Source organism: Ailuropoda melanoleuca, chromosome 14 (assembly GCF_002007445.2).
Source record: "Ailuropoda melanoleuca isolate Jingjing chromosome 14, ASM200744v2, whole genome shotgun sequence".
In the NCBI taxonomy this organism is placed as follows: Eukaryota; Metazoa; Chordata; class Mammalia; order Carnivora; family Ursidae; genus Ailuropoda; species Ailuropoda melanoleuca.
The window spans coordinates 106,434,374-106,457,364 of record NC_048231.1 but is presented as its reverse complement, the minus strand read 5'-3'; the positions used below and the strand labels follow the sequence as shown (position 1 = coordinate 106,457,364).

Here is a 22,991-nt window from a genome sequence, read left to right as displayed (position 1 = left end):
CTCCTGCCCATGCACCTGAACTCAGACATGGCCTGGGTCTGCTCACACTTAAAGGACCTGGTTGCACCCGTCTGCCCAATGCTAAGTAAGCACAGTAAAAATGCAGATAAAGGCAAACTGTTTAACTGTGCAATAAGCACCTCTCAAGCTGACCCCCTTTCCCTCCCCACCTCTACAGGGGACCCCCTGAGCAGCCTGTAGAAACAGAAAGCCCTGCCCCTGCTTTATTCTGACCAGAGAGCCACACGAGCTGATCTGTTTGTCAGAACTCGTACGTTAAAAACATACCCTTATGTACCCTGAGAAACACTGCACATAACCCTTGAACAGTTACCTGAAAGAGAAAAAGCACATTCCGACTGTGGGTTAATTTCTCCCCTCCCTGTTAGGCTGCATCTAAGGATTCCCGAAGTCCTTGAAAACCTGCACCAATTCATGGTCAGGCCTCTGGACACGTGCGTTTGGGGAGCAACGAGCAAGTCTCTGCCCATCTTCTCTCAGACTGACACCAGTGTCCACATGTGGACAGGCCCTGAGACACACAGCCAGAGACTCAGGGACAGGGAGGGGAGGGACAGCTACCCAAGCACGTTCCAGAAACAGCAGAAGCAGAAGGAGCAGGCAGCTAGCTGGCCAAATACCCCGGACACTAAGATTTTGATCGGTTCAGGGCAAAGTTTGGAATAGAACCTAGTTTAGTCCTCCTGCATTTTAGGTGTTATGCAAGGCTGTGTGGTTTGAGGTAAACGCTATGGAAAAGATGAAGACATCTTCCATAAAAAAAAAATCTTCTTCATAATTCAGAAGATATTTTCTGTACGTTTCTATCTCAATGTGAAGTTTCCAACTGCGACCCTTAGGGTATATCTTAATCCCCAATAGAGGGTGAGGGGAGGGACTGGGGTAGGGGATGTAGCAGATGGAAGAAGATGGAAAAAACCTTAGTTTACTAAGTTCCCTCCCTGGCAGGCCTCACCAGGAGTCCAGACAGCCGGGTCAGGGAGCTGAAAGGTTAGACCCTACTGGACAGACACAGGTCCCTCTGCAGAATGACCCCACATTGTGGGCCAAGGTAAGCACCCGAGATGTGCTAACCGAGATCTTCCACCCGTGCACAGAGGTGGCCTCAGCCAAGACACCTCCCACCAGGGAGGCGAAGCTTGCCTTTCCCCTTTACGCCTCGGAGGGTCGAGTGTGGACGTGCGCTGGGGGTTCAGGGGCGCTGCCAGGGGAGCAGACGCACCTGTGACCAGGCTCAGGGCTTAGTGACCTGGGGCAAGCCCCTTATCCTTGCAAACCTCCATCTCTCGCCAGTGTCCCGGGGACAACTCCAGGCCCGCCCCCGCCCCGCACAGCTGACGCTTCTCGGCCGCGAGAAGCTCCGCACCTTCCCGCAGGACTCGCGGCGTCCCCCGCACCAATAGCCTGGAAAGAGCTCCCAGGCCCGGGGGGCGGGGGACCCTGGCACGCCCGGCCGGCCCACTGCACGCACACGCCTGCGGGCCAGCTTCCCCAGCGCCCTGGCCTTCCCTCCCCCGAGCCCTAGCCTGGCCACCGACCCACACCGAGGCCTTTTCCCGCCCAGTCCGCCACCCGGAGCCGGAGCCGCAGCTCCCGGGTGCCCTCCACCGTCTCCCGCGCCCAGCACCAGCATCACTCCACAATTCTGAAACAAGGGCTGGAACCCCAAAGCTGGCCGTAGGAGGCAGGGGCATGAGCCACAGCTTCTCCTCGTGAGGGGCTCCTCTACCCACAAATCAGGGGATGCAGCAGAGACCCCGCCTCCGTGTCCTCAGTTCACAGTAAATTTGATATTGGCACCTGCCTCCCAGGATTAGGTAAATTAATACGAAGTGCTCTGAGTAATGCCGTAAGCCCCCAGGGAATGTCAGACTATTGTTACTACCCCTCTGGTACCATATACGCTTGCTCCAGTCTTTGCTTTCCCGGATGATAAGTGGGTTGTCCCACAGACTCACCACCACTCAGGGATTAACGCTAATGACGAGTTCCCCACACCCCTTCCTGCCACATTTGGGTTTCAGTTAGGGAATTCTCAGTGATTGTCAGGATGCTTTCAGATGGATCCCTAACAGGATTAGGTGAATTTAAGATACTTCTCATCTCACCCTACAGGAGGAAAGGGGCAGGAGAGTGAAGGAAGTTCATTCTTGGCTCACACACGTCCAGGCATTTTCCCAGCTGTCTCATGTCTGCCAGGCATGTCTCCAAGCCAGTGTCCAGAGGTAGGAAAGGGGGCCCCCTCCTTTTGTACCCTCACTTCTCATTGGCCAAGTGCCCATTTTTGAACCCAGTGCTGACAAGGATGGCGCGCCTTGATGCCCTGGCTTTGAGGAGGGACACATGCTGCCCCAACTGGATTCTGGTTAGCAAGGAAGAAGGTAGGGGACCCCCCCCACTCGCTATAAGGCCTCAACCCCAACGAACGCATCAGGAACAGTGGAGCTACAGACTGGGGGACAAGCCCAGACCTGCCAGGAGCAGAGAGCTCAGAACCTCGGCAGCTTCATCCGAAGTATGGGGTTGCCAGTACCCACACGCTGCTGTGAGGAACAGGAGGTTGTCCATGGAGCACACGATCTGCGTTGTCAAGCCTCAGTCCGTGGTGAATGTCAGCTAGCATGATTATTACCTCCTTCTCCCCCAAAGGTCTTCCTCTAGTTGAGCTACTTAGTGTCAATGTTTAAGGGCTTAACTGTGTGTATATTAATGTTTTTGATACAGTGTGCTGCCTCAGACCCTAAGGATTTCAGATAAGGGACTGAAGACCTGTGTATATTTTTCAGAAGTGCTATAAATGACAAACTGAGGGCTTCAGAGGGGAGGGGGGTGGGGGAATGGGACAGGCTGGTGATGGGTAGTAAGGAGGGCACGTATTGCATGGTGCACCGGGTGTTATACGCAACTAATGAATCATCGAACTTTACATCAGAAACCAGGGATGTACTGTATGGTGACTAACATAATAAAAAAACATTTAAAAAAATAAATAAACTGCCCTTTCCAATTAAAAAACAAAACAAAAAAAAAAGAAGTGCTATAAATGTAAATAAGATGAAATTTTATCTTTCTTTAATCTTTGTATGAGAGCTATTTGTACACTTTTCCCCCCCATTTTTCTTCAGATTTTTTTATTGTGGTAAAATACACAGAAGAGAAACTTTACCATCTTAACCATTTTAGCATCCAGTTCAGTGGTATTCAAACACAGTGCTGTGTGGCTGTCACCATCATCCATCCCCATAATTACTTCCGTCTTGTAAAATTAACCCTCTTTCTCCGCCGAGCACTAACTCTGCATTCCCCTCCCCCCCAGCTCCTGGCACGATCATGGACTGTCTGTGTCTATGATGGTGACTCCTCTAAGCACCTCATGGAAGTGGAATCCTACAGGATTTGTGCTTTTGTGACCGGCTTATTTCACTTAATATGTCCATATCCTTGCCAATACTTAGATTTTGTAGTTTTTCAAAAAAACTTTAAATCTTTACCACAAATATTTAGTAGAAAATATGGTTCCAAATGACCTGACATCACTTCTTCTAAGTATGAGTTTTGTATTGTGTGTGTCCGTGTGTTTAAAATAAACTCTTCCCCCAATGTGGGGCTCAATCTCATGACCCCCGAGATCAAGAGTCACATGCTCTGGGGCGCCTGGGTGACACAGCGGTTAGGCATCTGCCTTCGGCTCAGGGCATGATCCTGGCGTTATGGGATCGAGCCCCACATCAGGCTCCTCCGCTATGAGCCTGCTTCTTCCTCTCCCACTCCCCGTGTTCCTTCTCTTGCTGGCTGTCTCTATCTCTGTCAAATAAATAAATAAAATCTTTAAAAAAAAAAAGTCACATGCTCTTTCAACTGAGCCAGCCAGGCACCCCTCTTTGCTTTTTTCTAAATAGTAGTCGCCCTAATGGGCGTGAAGTGGTATCTCATTGTGGCTTTGATTTGCATTTCCCTGATGATGAGGGATGTTAAGCCTTTTTTCATGTGATTATTGGCCCTGTGTATATCAACTTTGGAGAGATTTCTATTCAAGTCCTTTGCCTGTTTTTTAATTGGGTTGTTCATTTGTTGTTGTTGTTGTTGACTTGTAAGCATTCTTTGTACATTTTCAATATGGATTAGTTATCAGATATATGATTTGCAAGTATTTCCGCCCATTCTGTGGGTTTTTTTTTTTTTTTTCTGTACGGATAGTGTATTTGTGTGACATTTAAAATTTTTCATGAAATCTTTTTCTTTTGTTCCCTGTGCCTTTTGTGTCGTATCTGAGAAATCACTGCCAAATCCAATGTCCTAAGTGTTCTGACCTATGTTTTCTTTTAAGAATTTTATAGTGGTTTGGGGCGCCTGGGTGGCACAGCGGTTAAGCGTCTGCCTTCGGCTCAGGGCGTGATCCCGGCGTTATGGGATCGAGCCCCACATCAGGCTCCTCTGCTGTGAGCCTGCTTCTTCCTCTCCCACTCCCCCTGCTTTGTGTTCCCTCTCTCGCTAGCTGTCTCTATCTCTGTCAAATAAATAAATAAAATCTTTAAAAAAAAAAAAAAAGAATTTTATAGTGGTTAAATCTTACATTTAGGGCTTTGATCCATTTTCAGTTACATTTTGTATATGGTGTGAGGTAAGGGTCCAATTTCATTCTCTTGCACGTGGATGTCCTGTTTCCCCAGCACCATTTCATGAGAAGATTCCTTTTCCTGTCGAATGATCTCGGCACTCTTGTCAAAAGTCATTTAACCACATACGCAAGGGTTTATTTCTGGGCTCCTGATTCCATTCTGTCAATCGCTCAGTCTGCTTTTAAGCCAGAACCCAGTGTTGGATTACTGTAGTTTTCTGATGAGTTTTGAAATCAAAAGTATAACTCCTCCAATGTCTTCTTTTTCAAGGTTGTTTTGGCTATTCAAGATCCCTTGAGATTCCACACAAGTTTTAGGAAGGGCTTTTCTATTTCTGCAAAAAACATCATTGGGATTTTGACAGGGATTGCAGCGAATCTGTACATCACTTTTGATAATACTGACATTTTAACAATATTAAGTCTTCCCATCTGTGAGCACAGGATGTGATTCCATTTATGTTTTTATTTCTTTGAGCAGTGTTATGTAGTTTTCATTGTACAAGTCTTTACCTCCTTGGTCAAATTAATTCCTAAGTATCTTATTCTTTTTAATGCTACTGTAAATGAAGTTATTGTTGTAATTTCCTTTTCAGACCATTCATTGTGTACAGAAATGCAACTGATTCTGTGTTGTTTGAATCCTGCTACTTTGCAGAATTCATTAATCAGATCTAACAGTGTTTTTGTGGGGTCTGTAGGATTTTCTATACAGAAGATCAGATCATCTGCAAAGAGATATAATTTTACTTTTTCATTTCCAATTTGAAGGTCTTTTATTTCTTTTTCCTGTTTAATTGCTCTGGCTAGAACTTCCCTTACTGTGTTGAATAGAAATGGTTAAAGCAGGCACCCTTGACTTGTTCCTGATCTTCCAGGAAAAGCTTTCTTTCACCATTGTGCTGTGTTTTTTCACATATGGTTTTTTTAGGTTAAGGTAGTTTTCTTCGATTCCTATTTTGTTGAGTGCTTTTTTTTTTCATGAAAAGGTGTTGAATTTTGTCAAATGCTTTTTCTGTATCAAGATGATTGTGTATTTTTCTCATTTTGTTTGATGGGGCATATCTCATTTATCAATTTTTGTGTGTTGAATCATCCTTGCATTCCAGGAAAAAATGCCTCTTGGTCATGGTATATAATCGTTTTAATACGCCGAACTGTTTGCTAATATTTTATTGAAGATTTCTGGATCAATCAATGATCATAAGGATATTGGTCTGTAGTTTTCTTTCCGTGTAATGTCTTTGCCTGGCTTTAAGAGGGTAATGCTGGCCTCCTAGAATGAGCCAGGAAGTGTTCCCTCTTCCATTTTTCTTTTTTGAAGTTTGAGGATTGGTGTTAGTTTCCTTAAACGTTTAGAATTCACCAGTGAACCCATCAGGTTCAGAGATTTTTCTCTGTAGAGACATTTGGTTACTGATTTAATCTTAGTTTTAGGTCTGTTCAGATTTTCTAATTGTGTGTGTGTGTGTGTGACTTAGTCTTGGCAGGTTTTGTGTCTCTACGAATTTGTCCATTTCATCTAGGTTATCCAATTTGTTGGTGTACAAATGCTCATAGTACTCATAATCACTTTATCTGTAGAATTGATCATTTCTCCACTTTCATTTCTGGTTTCAGTAATTTCAATCTTTTGTTCTTCATCTAAAGTTTTGTCAATTTGTTGATCATTTTGAAGAACATTTAATTTATTGATATTCTCTACTGATTTCCTGTTTTTTTTTTTTTAAGATTTTATTTATTTACTTGACAGAGAGAGAGACAGCCAGCGAGAGAGGGAACACAGGCAAGGGGAGTGGGAGAGGAAGAAGCAGGCTCCCAGCCAAGAAGCCTAATGTGGGGCTCGATCCCAGGACTCCGGGACCACGCCTTATGCTAAAGGCAGATGCTTAACGACTGCGCCACCCAGGAGCCCCTTCTGTTCTTGACTTCATTTGTTACAGCTCTCATCTTTATTTCCTTCCTTCTGCTAGTTTTGCGTTAGGGTTAGTTTTTCTGTATTTCCTTAAAGTTAGGTTGTTGATTTGAGGTCTTCTTGGTTTTTTAACGTAAGCATTTCTAACTATAAATGTTCCTTTAGCACTGCTTTTGCTGCATCCCATAAGTCTTGGTATGTTGTTTTCATTTTCATTCATCTCTAAGTACCTTCTAAACTCCCTGTGATTTCCTCCTTGATCTACTGGTTAAGAGTGTGTTGATTTCATTTCCATAGATTTGTCAATTTTCCAATTTTGTTACTGATTTCTAACTTCATACCACTGTGGTCACAGAAGACTGTAGAACAGCTGTTTTTAAATTGAGACTGAATTTGTGGCCTAACATATGATCTATCCTAGAAAATGTCCCATGTGCACTTGACAGCAATGTGTGTGCTCCTGCTGGGTAGAGGGTCCTGAATGTATTAGATTTAGTTAGCTTATTGTGTTAAGTCCTCTATTTCCCTACTTCTGTCTGGGTTTTGTATCCATTATCATGAGGATATTAAAGTCTCCAAGTATTATTTTAAAACTATTTCTCCCATCAATTGTGTCAAATTTTGCTTCATATATTTCAGTGACCTGTCATTAGGTGTGTGTTTTTAATTATGTATCTTGTTTTATGGAAATTTTTATTAATATACAGTGCCCCCTTATCTCTTCTAATTTTTAAAAATTTAAACTCATTTTTGTCTGATTATTAGTGTAGCCACTCCTGCTTTCATTGGTTATTATTTGCAGGGAACATCTTGTTACATCCTCTCACTTTTCAATGTATTTGTGTCTTTCGATCCAGTCTCTTGAAGACAGCATGTAGTTGGAGGATGGTTTTTATCCATTCTGCCAATCTGTCTTTTCACAGGAGAGTTTAATCCATTTATATTTAAAGTAATTACAGATAAGGAAGACTTCTGTCATTTTGCTATTTGTTATGTGCCTTACAGCTTCTTTTTGTCACTCATTTCCTGTATTACTGTCTTCTTTTGTGTTTAGATTTTTTTTTTTGGTACTGAAACATTTAAATTCCTTTTTCATTTCCTTTTGTGCATATTCTATAGCTATTTTCTTTGCGGTTACCGTGGGGATTACATTTAACATCCTGAAACTGTAACACTCTAATCTGAATTTATACCAGCTTAATTTCAATAACCCACAAAAACTCTGCAACTTTAAAATCTGTGTCCCCAGCCTTTTAGTTGTTGATGTCACAAAACGTTAACAATTCTGTTAAATGCACTAGTCTCTTAAATTATGTAGAAAACAAAATGTGGAGTTACAAACTGTTGTTACTAGTTTTTATAATTGGCCATGGATTTTTCTTTACTGAGATCTTTATTTCTCCATACGGCTTCAAGTTACTGTCTGCTGCCCTTCATTTCACCCTGCAGGACTCCTTCAAGCATTTCCTGAAGGGTAGGTCTAGCGGTAAAGCATTCCCTTAGCTTTTATTTACTGATGCATGTCTTAATTTCTCCCTCACTTTTGAAGGACATTTTGCTGAATATTGAATTGCTGGTTGAACACTTTTCTTTTAGCACTTTGCATATATCAACCCACTGCCCCCTGACCTCCAGTTTCTGATGGAAATCTGTTAACCTTGCTTGGGATCCCTTGTATGTATCGATTTACTTCTTTCTTGCTGCTTTCGGATTCTTTGTGTTTGGCTTTTGTGTTTCTTAGTGTGGGTCTCTGAGTTCATCTTAACTTGGGAGTTCATCAGGCTTCCTGGATGTTTCCTCAAACTTGGGAAACTTTCAGCTACTTTTTTTCAGCCATTATTTCTTCAAATACTTGCCCTCTTTCCCTCTCTTTTCTGGGACCCCCACAATGCATAGGTTGGTCTGCTTGGTGGAATCCCCCAGGTCCCTTAGGTCCCATTAACTTAATATTTTTTTCTTTCTATTCCTCAAACTCAACTTCCTTTGTCTTTTTTTTTTAAAGATTTTTTATTTATTTATTTGACAGAGATAGAGAGAGTGAGAGAGGGAACACAAGCAGGGGGAGTGGGAAAGGAAGCAGCAGGCTCACAGCGGAGGAGCCTGATGCGGGGCTCGATCCCATAACACTGGGATCACGCCCTAAGCTGTAGGCAGACGCCCAACAACGCTGCCATCCAGGCGCCCCTCAACTTCCTTTGTCTTATGTTACAATCCAGTTTCCTTCTTGTGCTTAAAACCTGCCTCTCAATTCCTCTAGTGAGTATTTCATTTCCATTACTGTACTTCTCGGCTCCAGAATTTCTTCACGGTTCCTTTTTGCTTTCTCTTTGTGGATGGTTCCATTTTGTTCATATATTGTTTGTTGATTTTCTCCATATCTTTCATCAGTTGAGGATCAAGACAGTTGCGTTGAAGTCTGTCAAGTAGATCTGCCATCAGGTCTTTTTCAGGGAGGCTTTTTTTTTTCCCTTTTCTTTTAAATGGGCCACACTTTGCTATTTCTGTGTGCCTTGTGACTTTTTTGTTGAAAACTAGACATTTGACTCTAACCATGTGTTAACTCTGCAAATCAGATTCTCCCCTTTCCCTGGAGTTTTTTTTTTTTCCTTGTTGAAGGCGGTGTCTATGCACCAAGGATCAGCAAACTCTCTCCCCCAAGCCCTCTCTCAATTCTGATACCCTCATGTCCTCCATTTTGCCATACGTGCACAAAGACCAGGCCCCTATAAGAGGAGGGGTGTTGTGACCCAAGAATCAGGGTAGACTCCAGACCCAACTTGTTACCACAGATCCTGGGGGCGGGGGGTGTCTAGACGTTGCTGTGTATCAGAAGTTTCAACATTATTTCATTACAGAAAAGGGTTAGAAGCCTCCAGTGTGTTTGTACCCCAAAAAGTACAGCTTTTTAACAATATAGGACCTAATCTTCAAATCCTGCCTCCTCCCTAACCTTGATGACTCTGAGACTTCTCGAAATGGAGCCAAAAGCACAAGATGAATGTCAGTGGCAATGGCCAGATGGCCCTGTTATGCATGTTGTGCCTTAAGACCTCACAGCCTGGGGCACCTGGGGGGCTCATTCAGTGAAGTGTCTGCCTTCGGCTCAGGTCATGATCCCGGGGTCCTGGGACTGAGCCCTACATTGGACTCCCTGCTCAGCAGAGGGTCTGCTTCTCTCTCTCCCACTGCCTGTTGCTCTCCCTACTCATGCATGCTCTCTAAGAAATATTTAAAAAAGACAAACTCCTAGCCTAATTGCTTGTGAACAGGCACTCACACATACATGCACTCGCACACGTGCAAACACATATTTGAGTAGAGTGCTCTAAGGCGGTATGTGGCACACTTCCAGGCTCTGCTAGTTTCTATCAATAGAATTCAGGCAAGAACCTGCCACAGATTTTCTGTCATTTCTCAATGACATTTCTAATGATTCTTCCTCTGATTTTCTCCTGGTAACTAAAATACACGCAATTATTCTTGGCTTTGTGACCAAGATTAACATACTCTAATGAAACCTGCTTCGAAGACCCAGTAGTCGAGCATGGGAGCGGATGAGGGCAACTGACTCCTCACAAACCTTCTTGATCCTAAGGATGCGTGATGCAGGAATGCAGCCCATGTACCAATTTGCAAGTCTCAGGCCTGAACAGGGACCAACAGCAGGAATTCAAACGGAAGGTGCAGCCCACAAGGTGGATACCACCATCCTGTCAGTCATTCTGATGTGCTGGCTCTTCTCCAAACCCAGTGTGTGAGCTGTCTGCATGCAGAATGGTGGCACAGAAGGGAATCTTATGTCTGGGGCTGAGTCACGAGGATTTACTGGACATCTGGGAGTTTCTTGCACACATACTCTTCCCAGAACAGCATGCTCTAAAAGGCTGTGCCTAACCTCACAGTTCATGTTGAGAGGTGATATCACAAGTGAATTTGAAAATAAATAGAAAATGGTGCTGCGGGGACAGGCATTCTATAATACTCGGAAGTGTTATCCAGATCTAAACAAAATATTGGAGGCAACAATGCTCTGTTCTGCCTTCAGTTGCTGAAAACTTACTTTAAAAAATAGATGGAGGAAGAATGAAAGGGGGAGGTAAACAGAAGAGGGAATGAACCACGGGAGACTATGGACTCTGGAAAACAAACTGAGGGCTTCAGAGGGGAGGGGGTGGGGAATGGGATAGGCCGGTGATGGGTAGTAAGGAGGGCACGTATTGCATGGAGCACTGGCTGTTATACGCAAGTAAAGAATCATGGAACTTTACATCAAACACTAGGGATGTACTGTATGGTGACTAACATAATAAAAAATTATTAAAAAAAAATAGATGGAGGGAGGGCACCTGGGTGGCTCAGACGTGAAGTGTCTGCCTTCGGCTCAGGTCATGATCTCAGGGTCCTGGAATCCAGTCCCACATCAGCTCCCTGCTCAGTGGTGAGTCTGCTTCTCCCTTTCCCTCTGCCCCTCCCTCACTCATTCTCTCTTTCTCTCTCAAGTAAATAAATAAAATCTTTTTTAAAAAAATAGATGGAAACTAGACTGCTCTCCTATGTAGCAGATACTTTGGGTTTGATCTCAGGGGCATCGGTGTAACGACTGTGTGTCTCCTCGGCTTATCTGGTGTGAGATGATCCACGTCCCCCTTCCGGCAGACCGCTCCGAGCTGAGAGAGCAAGTAGGTTTCCGACCACTGCCGGCACCATGTGCACCACAGACAGGAGCAGAGTGAGACACTGGAGGCTGCGAGCCGTACTTCTGCTGCCACGTGGTCACCCCAGCAGGTGCCAGGGTAGCGAACTCGGGCTTTTCCAGGGAAAGAAGCTGCATGGAGGCTGCTGCTTCTAAGTTTCGGGAGACAGGTCGTGGGGAACAGAGGTCACTGGCAGGAGATCCGAGTGCTCACCCCAGAGCCGCAGCTCAGGAGCCAGATGGCTGGAAAGCGCTTCTCCGCAGCATGAGGGCCTCACCTCCATGGTCGGATCTGGAAGGTCCAGCACGCCTGTGTTCTCCCTGAATACACGAAACCCGCACCTTGCCTTCTGCTTATCTCGAAACCCTGATTTTCTGCTACAATCCCAAGGACAGTGGCTCTTTTGCAGTCTTCTTTCTGGCCCTAGGTTCTGCTTTACCGCAGCTTTTCTCAGGCCCAGGGTGAAAAGGGGCCGCAGGCCGTGCCTTCGTTTGCTGCTTATGTTTTCCTCTGAGGCAGAACAACACTTGCCCCGGCCTCGGAGCAGATCCCAACAGTCCATTAGTCAGTCAGTCAACATGTGCTACACTCTGGCTTGGGAAACCTTACTCAAGAGGCAGGCAAGAGGCTGACTCAACAGTCCGTGCGGTGAGGTCTCAGCTGTGGGAATGTAGGGGGCTGCTACCAAGACTTGGGGGTTCACAGAAAGCTCCCCAAAGGGGGTGGCCCCCAGGTGAGGCAGAAAGGAGGGGAAGAGAATGTACCAAGATGAAGTCATAGGAACAGGATTACGTGCAGTGAGGTGACCAAGTAAGGCTGTGGCACTGGTGACCCCATCAGAGTCCCGAGAGAGGCTGGCTGGGGGGCTGGTGCAGATGGGGGACTGGGGGACTGGGGCTCCCATCTGAAAGGGGAAGGGGGTAAGCGTGAAAGGGGAATGATTAGCAAGGAACCTTTGACTCGAACAGAAGGAACATCCCAAGGCAAACCCACGGACGCAAAGCTGACTCTGACGTGGCGGGGGGGCAGGCTGGGAGTTCAGGGTTGACAGCACTTTGAATCTGCCCTGTATTTGGCGTCTGAGGCCAGTCCCAGCCATGGCTCCCTGCTACTGTGGAGTAACCATACCACTTCAGGGCCCTGACTCCGCCTCCCCCACGAACCCTTCCCAGGGCAACCTTTCCTACAACCAAAGGCCTCTTTAAACACAGTTCCACAAACAGAACGTCAGGCACCAGCTGTGGGTACCTGAGTGCAGGTCGGGCCAGCCACCCCACCTGCACCACTCCACCACCTCCCGCCCTCGGCAGCCGCACCTGCCCTAGGCTCTGCTTAGGACACACGCTGCAACCACCAGACTTCTCACTGGAGCTGCAATGCTGCAGTTCTGGAAGTAATATTTTAAACCCCAATCACAGGAATTTACACGGATCCCTGTCAAACTTCATTTGGTTGGTTTGGTTCTTTATCTCAATCTACTGAAAGACAACTCCGAGTTCTATGTTGTCCTATGACGTATTGTTCCCAGTGCTACACTTCATATAATTCCAATAACCCTCAATTAAGCAACGAGCAGACCCTGGGACACCGGGTCTCAGAAACAGATCTCCACACCTCAACAGGCTGGCGCAGAACAGAAGTCAGTCCTGGGATGGCACAGGCTTTTCTCAACCCTGTGGCATTATATGGAGCAATGAGACCCTTCGTTTTACTCTAGAGCTTAGCGGCATCATAGACGTGGTGTTCTGAATACATTTTACGACGAATAATTTTTATTTTTTAAAAAACTGCGTGTATCACAAACTCTTGAACGGAGAAGATGCCGTAAAAAAGCAGGAGATATTCTGAACTTTACTGGTAGGACCCAGAAGGCCAAAATGTCAGATGGAGACTTGAGGGAAAACATGGAGTTTTCAAAGACTGAAACAAAGCTGTCTTCCATGGCAATCCTCCCATGGAAGCCTGTCAAGTTTTCTTCCCTATTAGGTGTTTCAGATGCTTAATGTTTATTGTCAGTTCTGCTCTCTGACTACTCAGTTCTTTCTAGGATTTCCAGTCAGCCCTCAGTAGGTGGAAGGGTGGGACCGTGCCCCGAAGCTCCTGTGTAGATTGCCAGCTTATTCTTAAGAGGAAATAACCTGGGACCAGCCAGAGGAAGGGGTGGGGAGGGCGCAGAGCTGCCATGCCCACTCCCCAAACCTCCACGCACACCAACCCGAAACTCTGTGAATGCAGATCAAGTAACTGAAATTCCAAGTCCTTTTAACAAAATCAGAGATGAGGGGTGCCTGGGTGGCTCAGTCGGTGAAGCGTCTGCCTTTGGCTCAGGTCGTGATTCCGGGGTCCTGGGATTGAGACCCACATGGAGCTCCCTGCTCAGCGGGGAGCTTGCTTCTCCCTCCCCCTGCTTTTGTGCTGTTGCTCACTCTCTCTCTCCATCTCTCAAATAAAATCTTAAAAAAAAAATGTGCAGGGGCGCCTGGGTGGCACAGCGGTTGAGCGTCTGCCTTCGGCTCAGGGCGTGATCCCGGCGTTATGGGTTCGAGCCACATCAGGCTCCTCTGCTATGAGCCTGCTTCTTCCTCTCCCACTCCCCCTGCTTGTGTTCCCTCTCCTCGCTAGCTGTCTCTATCTCTGTCAAATAAATAAAATCTTTAAAAAAAAAAAAAATGTGCAGAGTGCTGCACGCCAGCTGCTAACACGGATGCTGTTCATGTCCCTTTTTACCCCTGTAAGCCCGGTCCACACCACCTAGGGCACGTGGCAGGAAATGCAGAGGTGATCACGTGGTCGCGCTCCTGTCCCTCGAGAACACAACTGCTGGTGCCGCAGCATTAGGACCTGACCGTGGAGGATGCTGTCTGTGGAGGACGCCGGCGGGATCAGCCACGCCACAGGCTCCTCCTGACCTGGAAGCTCTGTCCTTCCGTCTCCACTCCAGTCCTGGCCCCCTCGCCGCGCTTCTACTGGTACTTACTGGAGCACCTCAGACAAGTGTTAAGAGCCTGGAACACAGCTTCCTGGGTCTGAAAACACACCTTGTTCCGGCCATTTGTTGACTTTCAACAGAACTGAGCCCTAAGCACAAGCGGGAAGAGAAAGAGAACAAGCCACACTTCTGTACCGGCCTCCCCAAGTCCCCAGTTCTGCGAGGCAGCGACGGGCACACCAAATCTGCGGTGCATAATTCATGACCTCACAGTGCAGGAGCCTTGCCCCTGCGCCCGCTGCTCTGCATTTGGGGTCTGTACACGTCCTGCAGCGTGGACCCAGACGTGGCCATCAGTAAGCAGGCAGCTTGGCGCTGTAGGGTCCTGTGTTAGTCGTGTTTCTTATGTTCGTGTTTATGATGCTTTAACATCTTGGGGGACATGTTGGCCTAGGAGAGACTGCCCCTCGCAGGGCTAACTCCGAAAGACAGTAAACAATTACCCGGTAAGCTCACCTTTTATATGCAAACCCACCAACCCAGAGTCCACACTCCAACCGCCTCCTCTACCTGGTTCTCTGCCGCACATCCCCCAGGGCCAGCACGCCCACAGCCGGGAGCCTACTGCTCCTCCTACAGAAGGAGCCACACCTTCTCTGCCTCCAGACCTGCGCCTTCCGGGACAGGTGGGATCACGCAGACACCACCCAGACACCAACACACCCGGAAGTGCTGCGGTGGTCCCGCCTGTGACCTGTGATGCGTCCCTTTGACGGGGCCACCCTGTGGCAAAGGCAGCACTTCCTGGTGCCACCTGCCTGCACAGAAGGCTCGCAGGGGGCGTGCCCGCACGGTCCTTCCTGAGGCTGTTTACAAAAGTGCAAGTCATGCTCCCCAAAGAGCCAAGCCACAGCTTCCTTGCTCCGGCTCACTAACGCATGTCTGATCACGTAAACCCTGTGGGTACCGTTTTCAGCATCTTGACACTGATGATACTTGGGAAAGAGAGGTGCCCCACACCCATAAGCATGTTTCTCTAGGTCAGACTTAAATAAGGATTTATTTTACTTCCTTCCAACAGCGCTCGTCTGGCAAGGCTCCCCACAGCTGCCCTGCCCTGGGGAAACCTGGACTTGGGGCCATTCTGAAGTAGACCCTGAGGATGGTGTTCAGGACGTGAGCTGAAACACGCGCAAACAAGGCAACGATGCCCTGCCTTCCTAAAGGGGAGCCTGTACAGCACGCGGCTGTGCACGTCCGAGAAGGGTGTGCAAGTGCCCAGAGTAAGGAGGACCGACTGCTGCCATCACGCTAAAGGACTTTCACACGCTTACGACGGCCACCTTCCTTCTCAACCCAAGTTCCAAGTCCACCTGTGTCGTCGGGCTGCACCACACACATGGAGCCCGCGGTTCTGCCAGCAGAGCTGAAGCCTCAAGACGCACCCCCTCCCTGCCCCTCGGTTACCTCCACCCTTCCTGCCTCCGCCCCTTGCCGCCTCCTGCTCTGCTGCTCTGGGCTACTGTCCACAACCTGGGCGCCACCCAGGTCAGAGCTGGGGTTGTTGCTCGCCGCCCCCAACGGGTGGTTCCTGGGGGAGAGGTCACCATCCACACAGGGCGCCGCTGCCACCTTTCCCTCTCTCGTTTGCGTTGCCAGATGAGCCATCAACAGCGACTCCTCAGGACTCACAGTCCTACGCCCTTGCCCTTTCCTCCTCTTGTACTCCATGATCTGTTTGTTGAGCACCTCGTGATCGATCCCACACAGACTTGAGCACGGGGCAGAGGCCGGGGTGCCTTGCAGCGCAGGAGCGTCCAGAGCCCCGGGGCCCCTGGAGGGAGAAGAGGCATCCGGTGAAACACAAGTGGGGCAGCAGGAGGGCGTGGGGCCCTGGGCCAGCGCTGCCATTTCCCCTTCTACTCGCCTTTGGACTGCCGAGGGAAACTGGGGAGAACGGCACAGGGCTCCCCAGCCCAGAACCACTCTGCTGGCGCTCCTGGAGTCTGTATGTGGTGCAGGCCAGCCCAGTCCCCACACAGCCCTTCCACGAGATGCGTTTTCCATCTTTTTTTCCCCAATTAAACACGGCTAGTGTGCTAGGCCAGTTTCACAGAATTACAGCTGGGGCCTTTTAGATCTATCACTCAGGTCACTTGAGAAACCGAAGGAAAACAGCAGAACTGGTGCAACCCTTTCAAAACCCAAATTCGGCCAAGTCATGCCTCTAAGTCCTTTCCTGCTCAGCTCTGGAAGGTCTCACACCCAAGGGCTGGGCTCCCTGTGGCTCGGGGCCTTTGCCCTAGCTCCGTGGTCCTCAGGCTGGTGATCGTAGGCCCTGCCCAAGGTCCCAACAGGACCTCGGATGCTGAGGCACCCGGTCTACAGAACAGACGCTGAGCACCTGCTGTAGCTCTTCCCTCGCCTGTGATGGGGCCTCCACATACACCCCTCGAGTCCTCACGTCTCCTTGTCAGACCATGATGAGAACACTGATGGAAAACTGCAACACTGCCCCACCCACCCGCCTCCTGCTCCTCCAACCACACCTTCCTGACCTACAATCATCTGTGGCTCCCTGTTGGCCTCACCCAGCAAAATGCGAGCTCCAAAGACCCCACTGTGTGTTCTGCTCACGTAAGTACCCTAGATGCTAGAACAGGGATACAGAAAATTGTGCTGAGTGGATAAAGAGGATGAGGAAGGGACACCTGTCCTCCCTTGGTAAGTCGCTATAGCAACGTCTGGGCAGGGACCATGGAGGCCCTCCCAGCCACCTTGCTGAAGTGCTAGGAACTGCTGCAGGCTGCCACTGGGAATGGCCACAGGCCAGAGGGCACAATGCCAGGCCTGACCGGCACCCCTGGCTGAGGGTGCAGGACTGTGCAGCAGCCATGGCAACCAGCAATTCCACACCTGGATGTCTGCCCAAAGTAGCAAAATCACATCCCCACATACCTGACGTCATCTCGCACACAGTCCTCTTTCTCATCCGGGGGTCCAAAATCGGCACTGGCCAGTAACCGGTCAACCTGAGAAGGACAGACGGAGGGTAACTCAGTAAGCCACACCTCCAGCACCAGCATCAGAGCCCGGCTCAAGTGAGCCCGTGTGAAGCCTCGCCATGCTGGCTCGGACACAGGTCTTCCGAGTGCCCGTCACAGCCCTCTGCTGACACCTCACAGTGGTGACGCTTTCAAACACCTGCTGCTAATGCGTCCTCTGATAACCAACTGATGCTTTTTTAAAAATACACTTTAAACTTGTAAACATCAAACTTATGAAAAAACCAAGCAAATATTGAGTCCAAATAAGTAATTCCTAACAAAGTGTAAAATACTTCAATTTTGCCACAGAATTTGTGTTTGGGGAAAGAAAGCCTCCCGGCGTAGCGATCAAGTCACAATCTGGGGTGTGGCGTGCGAATCCAGCTCCACGGTGACCGAGGGGCCTAATCTGGAAACAAACGCTCTCCCTCCGTGGCGGCACCACACTGAGCCCTGCTCCCTGGACACTGAGGGCAGCTCACACCTTTACCTGCCTACCTACATGCCCAGGATGTGTGCCTGAGACCCTACCCTGCTTCAGGCAAGCCCAGGTGAGCCCACGTCCAGGACCAGCACCTGTCGTTCCCCACAGCAACACAAAGCACCATCACAAACCAGCAGCACGCCAATAAAACCCACAAATGTAAAAAGCAGCAGAACCAGGAGGAACATCAGTCCACAGAAAACAGAAACAGGACTGACGATGCCACAAAACGAGCACTGACTGGACGTCTCCCAGGGTAGCTCAGAGAACACGCTCGCTCACACCTGGACACACGACCATCCTGTGCAGCTTGGACAGACCTCACGAAACAAAGAGTGGCCATGAGGTGCGTGGGAAGACGCGAGCATCGGTCATCCAGCAAACGCATGTGACCACCAGAAGGGCCACCGCAAGTGCAGCAAGACCCCTAACGTCACGCGGGAGCTCACGGGGGCCCGGACAGTTCCACCTAACCTGCAGCTCCCTGAAAATCAGACATAGCTGCCACTCCTACATACCGACCTAAAACACGCAAAGATGTGTAACAGCGGTTCACCACAGACAGCTCTACTCACAGAGGCCAAAACCCAGGAGAGAGACAAATGTCACTTAGCAACAAGGAACCACTTACACATGAAACAACATGAATCTCAAAAACAGCGCTGAGCAAACAAAGCCAGGTGTCTGCTCCTATGTATGTGCAATTCCAGAAATCTAACCAGGCAGAACTAATTTACAGGCGGGTGGTGGGGAGGGTGAGGACTGGGGGGCGGGGGCACAAAGGCACGTCCTCCTCCATCCGGTGCACTGCCTAGAAATCAAGCTTCACTAAAGCTTCTCTTTGAAGCCTTAACCAAGCACTCAATGCAAATGCAACCAAATCCTGACACGTCCACACGGGCTTCAGGGACAGCAGCGGCTCCACCCTGACCTCTGAGAGAGAAATCAGTCTGCCCGGACCCCCTTTCCAGGAAAGACTCCGGCCCAACTACACCAGAGTAAGCAGTCCGCATGGTTAGGCGTGCTCTGCCTGACGCCTGCTTCTCAGACGCTGGACGGTCAGCAGGAAGACAAGCAAATGTGTGATAAATCACAATACCGGTACCGTAATTTAAGCATTTTCTTTAAAAATTAACATTTTTTCCTTTATAATCATGATAAAATCAACATTTAAAAAACTCTCTGCAGGCGCCTGGGTGGCTCAGTCGTTAAGAGTCTGCCTTTGGCTCAGGGCGTGATCCCAGTGTCCTGGGATTGAGCCCGCATCGGGCTCCCTGCTGGGACCCTGCTTCCTCCTCTCCCACTCCCCCTACTTGTGTTCCTTCTCTCGCTGGCTATCTCTCTCTTTGTCAAATAAATAAATTAAATTAAATTAAAATCTTAAAAAAAAAACAAACCCTCTGACTGAAACGTAACACAAAACTCTCTGAAACGTAACACATGGGAGAAGTACACAAATCGTGACATGTACAGCTCGATGACGTTTCTCAAATGGACTGCACCCACGGCCATCCCCGACGTTGCAAAAATGAACCCCAGAAGCCTCTTCACATCCCTCCCGCTTACTCCCTTCCCCAAAGACAGCCATCAGTTTGGCCTCCATCACCAAAGATTAGTCACACTTGTTGGAACATTCTATAAACAGGACCACAAGGAACACGGCCTTTTCTCTGGCTCCGCATCAGCTGCAAGGTAAGGGGACCATGTCCACCCACCACCTGTACCCGGGAGTCTGCGAGTCTGTACTGGGGAGTCTGACTGAGGGATCCCTCCCGCCAGCACTCCGGGCGCATCTCTCGTGCGCACACAGTCGGTTCAGGCGGCAGGATGTATGCACCCTCAGCTTCTGCTGCGAGCTGCTCGGCCCACAGCGCAGAGGGGTCCCGCACTCGGTATGGTCACTAGTGGAAACCTCTTGGGGGAAGGGCGAGCTCTGGCATCTGGGTGGTTTCTCCGGTCGCCTTCCTGACCACCCATGACGCTGAGCACCTCCGCTAAACACTATGTGGGGCAGAGCTCATTACTGCTCTTTTTTCAAATGTTCAGACCAGTGGACATTACCCTGAGAACACAGAGTAAGCTGCTGCGACTACGGCCAGCCCCTGGCATTTCTGACTACCTGCGACTTTTCAATGTGTGCAACTAACATAAGACATAGAAATCGGCTGACAGGTACAAGACTCCGTTTCAACCACAACCCGCAATTTCAATTGCGTATCTCTATCCAAATTGCTTTTACTGGCTGACTTTAACTCCTATTTCAAAAAAACACTGCCCTGACTTATGCAAGAGCAAGCAAATCATGACTGTGCCCTCAATGAATCACCTGCCCCAATCAGAGACCCCCTCTGGTCTAGCCTCTGCTTGCTTCTGACTACAGGAACACAGACACGTGAGGACAGCGAGACGAGTAGAAGCCCAACCTTCCCTCTGCCCCCAGCAGGGGAAGGACACAGGAGGACAGATGCTGGGCAGACCCAGGTGGGATCTCCACGGCAAACAGCCCACAGCACACTCTTCGGAGACAGAATGGTCCAGGATGCATTAAGCACTACCTGCACCTCCCTCCTTCCAACGACTTTTTCTAGAAAGGAGTCCACAGAGCCAAGCACCTACCTCCCCAGAGAGGGATCAGCCACGAGGGAAAGGACTCTTCCTTTAGCTGAGTAGTATCTCCTTCTGCCAGCTCCACCAATCGTGCATGGGTGAGTCCCTTGCGCGCATCTTCCCAGCACACCCCACAACCTAAATTCTACTTGATTCTCTAAAGCTGGCACTGGTCACCTTACTCTAGTGAGGAAAATCACACATCTATCAAGGTTATTCTTTGTACAATGTTTTCAGTATTGCTTATGTAACAAATAACAAAAAATGAAAACATCCGATTAGATTTGTTCTTCTCTGTGGATCCAAATACTACCTAGTCCTGGGGCGCCTGAGCATCTGACTCTTGGTTTCGGCTCAAGTCACGATCTTGGGGTCATGGGACTGAGCCCCGCGTCGGGCTCTGTGCTCAGTGGGGAGTCTGCTTGAGATTCTCTCTCCCCCTCTGCCTCTGCCCCACCTCCCTCCACTCACGTGCACCCACCCTTTCTCTCAAATAAATTTTTAAACTAAATAAAAAAATAAAAATAAATAGGTGTCATCTAGTCCCGTGGTGAGTAACAGCTACCTAACTATAATATCATAAATGCTACTGACTGGATTTTTTTGTAAAGTTTTTAAAAGTATATCACACCTTAATAACTACCAGGTAATTACCACACAGAAAGAAAACCTATATAAACTTACAGGTTGTAACCTTTATAACTAACTTACAATTAACAGAACGTAACCTTCAGTATAAAGTAACTTAGGTTGAATCCAGAGAGGAAGGCAGTTTGCAAGTCAAGAAACCGAAATTTGGTTTCCTAGAGATTTATTATTTTTTTTTAAAGATTTTATTTATTGATTTGAGAGAGAGAGTGAGAAAGAGCACAAGAGGCGTGAGGGTCAGAGGGACAAGCAGACTCCCCACTGAACACGGAACCTGATGCGGGACTCGATCCCAAGACTCCGGGATCATGACCTGAGCCAAAGGCAGTCACTTAACCAACTGAGCCACCCAGGTGCCCCTCCTAGTTAGAGATTGAGTGGTAAACATTAAAAGCCAGAAAAATCGGTTACCTCTGGGGAATCTGGCTGGGACAGGTGCCCGGGAGGCTCACCTTCCATTTACACTCTTGGGGATTGATTACCTCTTTTAACTATACACATTACCATTCAAATATCTGAAGATTAAATACAAAATATTACTCGTACGGGAAGATTACGGGAAGTAGAGCCGTACCTCAGCCAGAGCTGCATTTCCTTTGTCCTGAATGAACACAATTGGTGGCACATTCCTCAGAGTCTGCTGGGACATCAAAAGATGCCTGGAGAGAGACAGTGCACACAGTGCAGTTGTAGCTGACATTGAGCAGAAAGGAAAACATGCAATCATCTCACAGAGAGTAAAACGAGATCTGCTATCACATTATTCAAACATGAACGTGTCAGCACAGGACAGTCTTCCTTAGCCAACTGCCACATCACACAAGGGATACCAAACACATCATCGCAACTGTTTCTAATTGCCCAAATGCGACCCTTGAGATCCTTACGAATAACCGGAGCTTAGCCTGGATGCCTCCTGGGCATCGCGGTGGTGGTGGGCTGCGTGGCCTGGGCACGAACAGCCAGTGGACATTCCCTGGCAACAAGGCCACAGAAGCGCACCAAGTCCTCAAGCACGGAGTCAGACGCACATCAGCGTCTGCGTCGCCATTCGTGCATGCAGACGTTTATACCATTAAAAACCACTGAGGACACCAAGGCGCTTCCATTAACGTGGGTTATACCTATCCATATCTATCAAACTATAAATTAAAACTCAGAATTTGAAAAATATTCATTAATTCATTTCGAATAACAAACTCACTAAGTGTTCACGTGGATATTTTTAATGAAAAATAGCTTCTTTAAAAAAAGATTATTTGTCAGAGAGGGAGAAAGAGAGAGAGCACAAGCAGGGGGAGAGGCAGAGGGAGGGAGAAGCAGACTCCCCGCTGAGCAGGGAGCCCGATGAGGGGCTCAATCCCAGGATCCCGGGATCATGACCTGAGCTGAAGGCAGCCTCTTCACCAACTGAGCCACCCAGGCAACCCGAAAAATATACTTTTAAAAAAAAAAATGATAGAGAGGCATGGCATTGTTTACATAGTTACAAATTTCTTCACTGCCTAGGTTAGCTGGATTCTCATCTCTCCACCTGCATTCAAGCTGTTCTGTTATTTTGGCTGAAACAGGAAAATCTGGCCTCATACAGATCCCTAACTGGAAAAGGAGTACATGAACAGCACTTGAGAAAAGAAAGATCTTCTCTGCTACCCCACAGAAAGTCAACCAGTGATGGCTTATTAAGGGTTGGCTGCACCGTGGAACCTGGAACAGGCCAGCATCGCTTGGTTTATATGAAAATCCAGTGGTCTTCCTGCACTCTGAATCGGGCTTTCCCTATGCCCGATTTTGTGGCCTCCTGGACTCGCTTGGAGACTATGGATTCCTCGAGTGACCCAGGATTTCACGTGCTGGCACAGTACCGCACAACACTACACTTGTCAGCGTTACCACCAGTCTCAGCCAGGGTCTTCAAGTATTCAAACGCCATCAGACTCACGGTGGTAGATACAAGTTTTCTAAAGTCAATTCTCATTTGAAAGCTTGAATTCTGGGCTGCTTGGGTGGCTCAGTAGGTGAAGCATC

The 22,991-nt window shown here is 48.3% G+C and overlaps 1 protein-coding gene across 1 annotated transcript in view; it reads right to left on the bottom strand.

Moving 5' to 3' along the window:
* Nucleotides 1-15,218: 15,218 nt before the first annotated feature.
* RBFA (ribosome binding factor A) overlaps nucleotides 15,219-22,991 on the bottom strand; it is a 37,848-nt gene continuing 30,075 nt past the window's right edge. The window contains exons 9-11 of the mRNA XM_034641956.1: nucleotides 21,538-21,622; nucleotides 17,136-17,209; nucleotides 15,219-16,011 (exon numbers count right to left, since the gene is read on the bottom strand). Coding sequence (XP_034497847.1) covers nucleotides 15,612-16,011; nucleotides 17,136-17,209; nucleotides 21,538-21,622 — 559 coding nt within the window. The 3' untranslated portion in view covers nucleotides 15,219-15,611. The remainder of the gene's footprint in view (nucleotides 16,012-17,135; nucleotides 17,210-21,537; nucleotides 21,623-22,991) is intronic.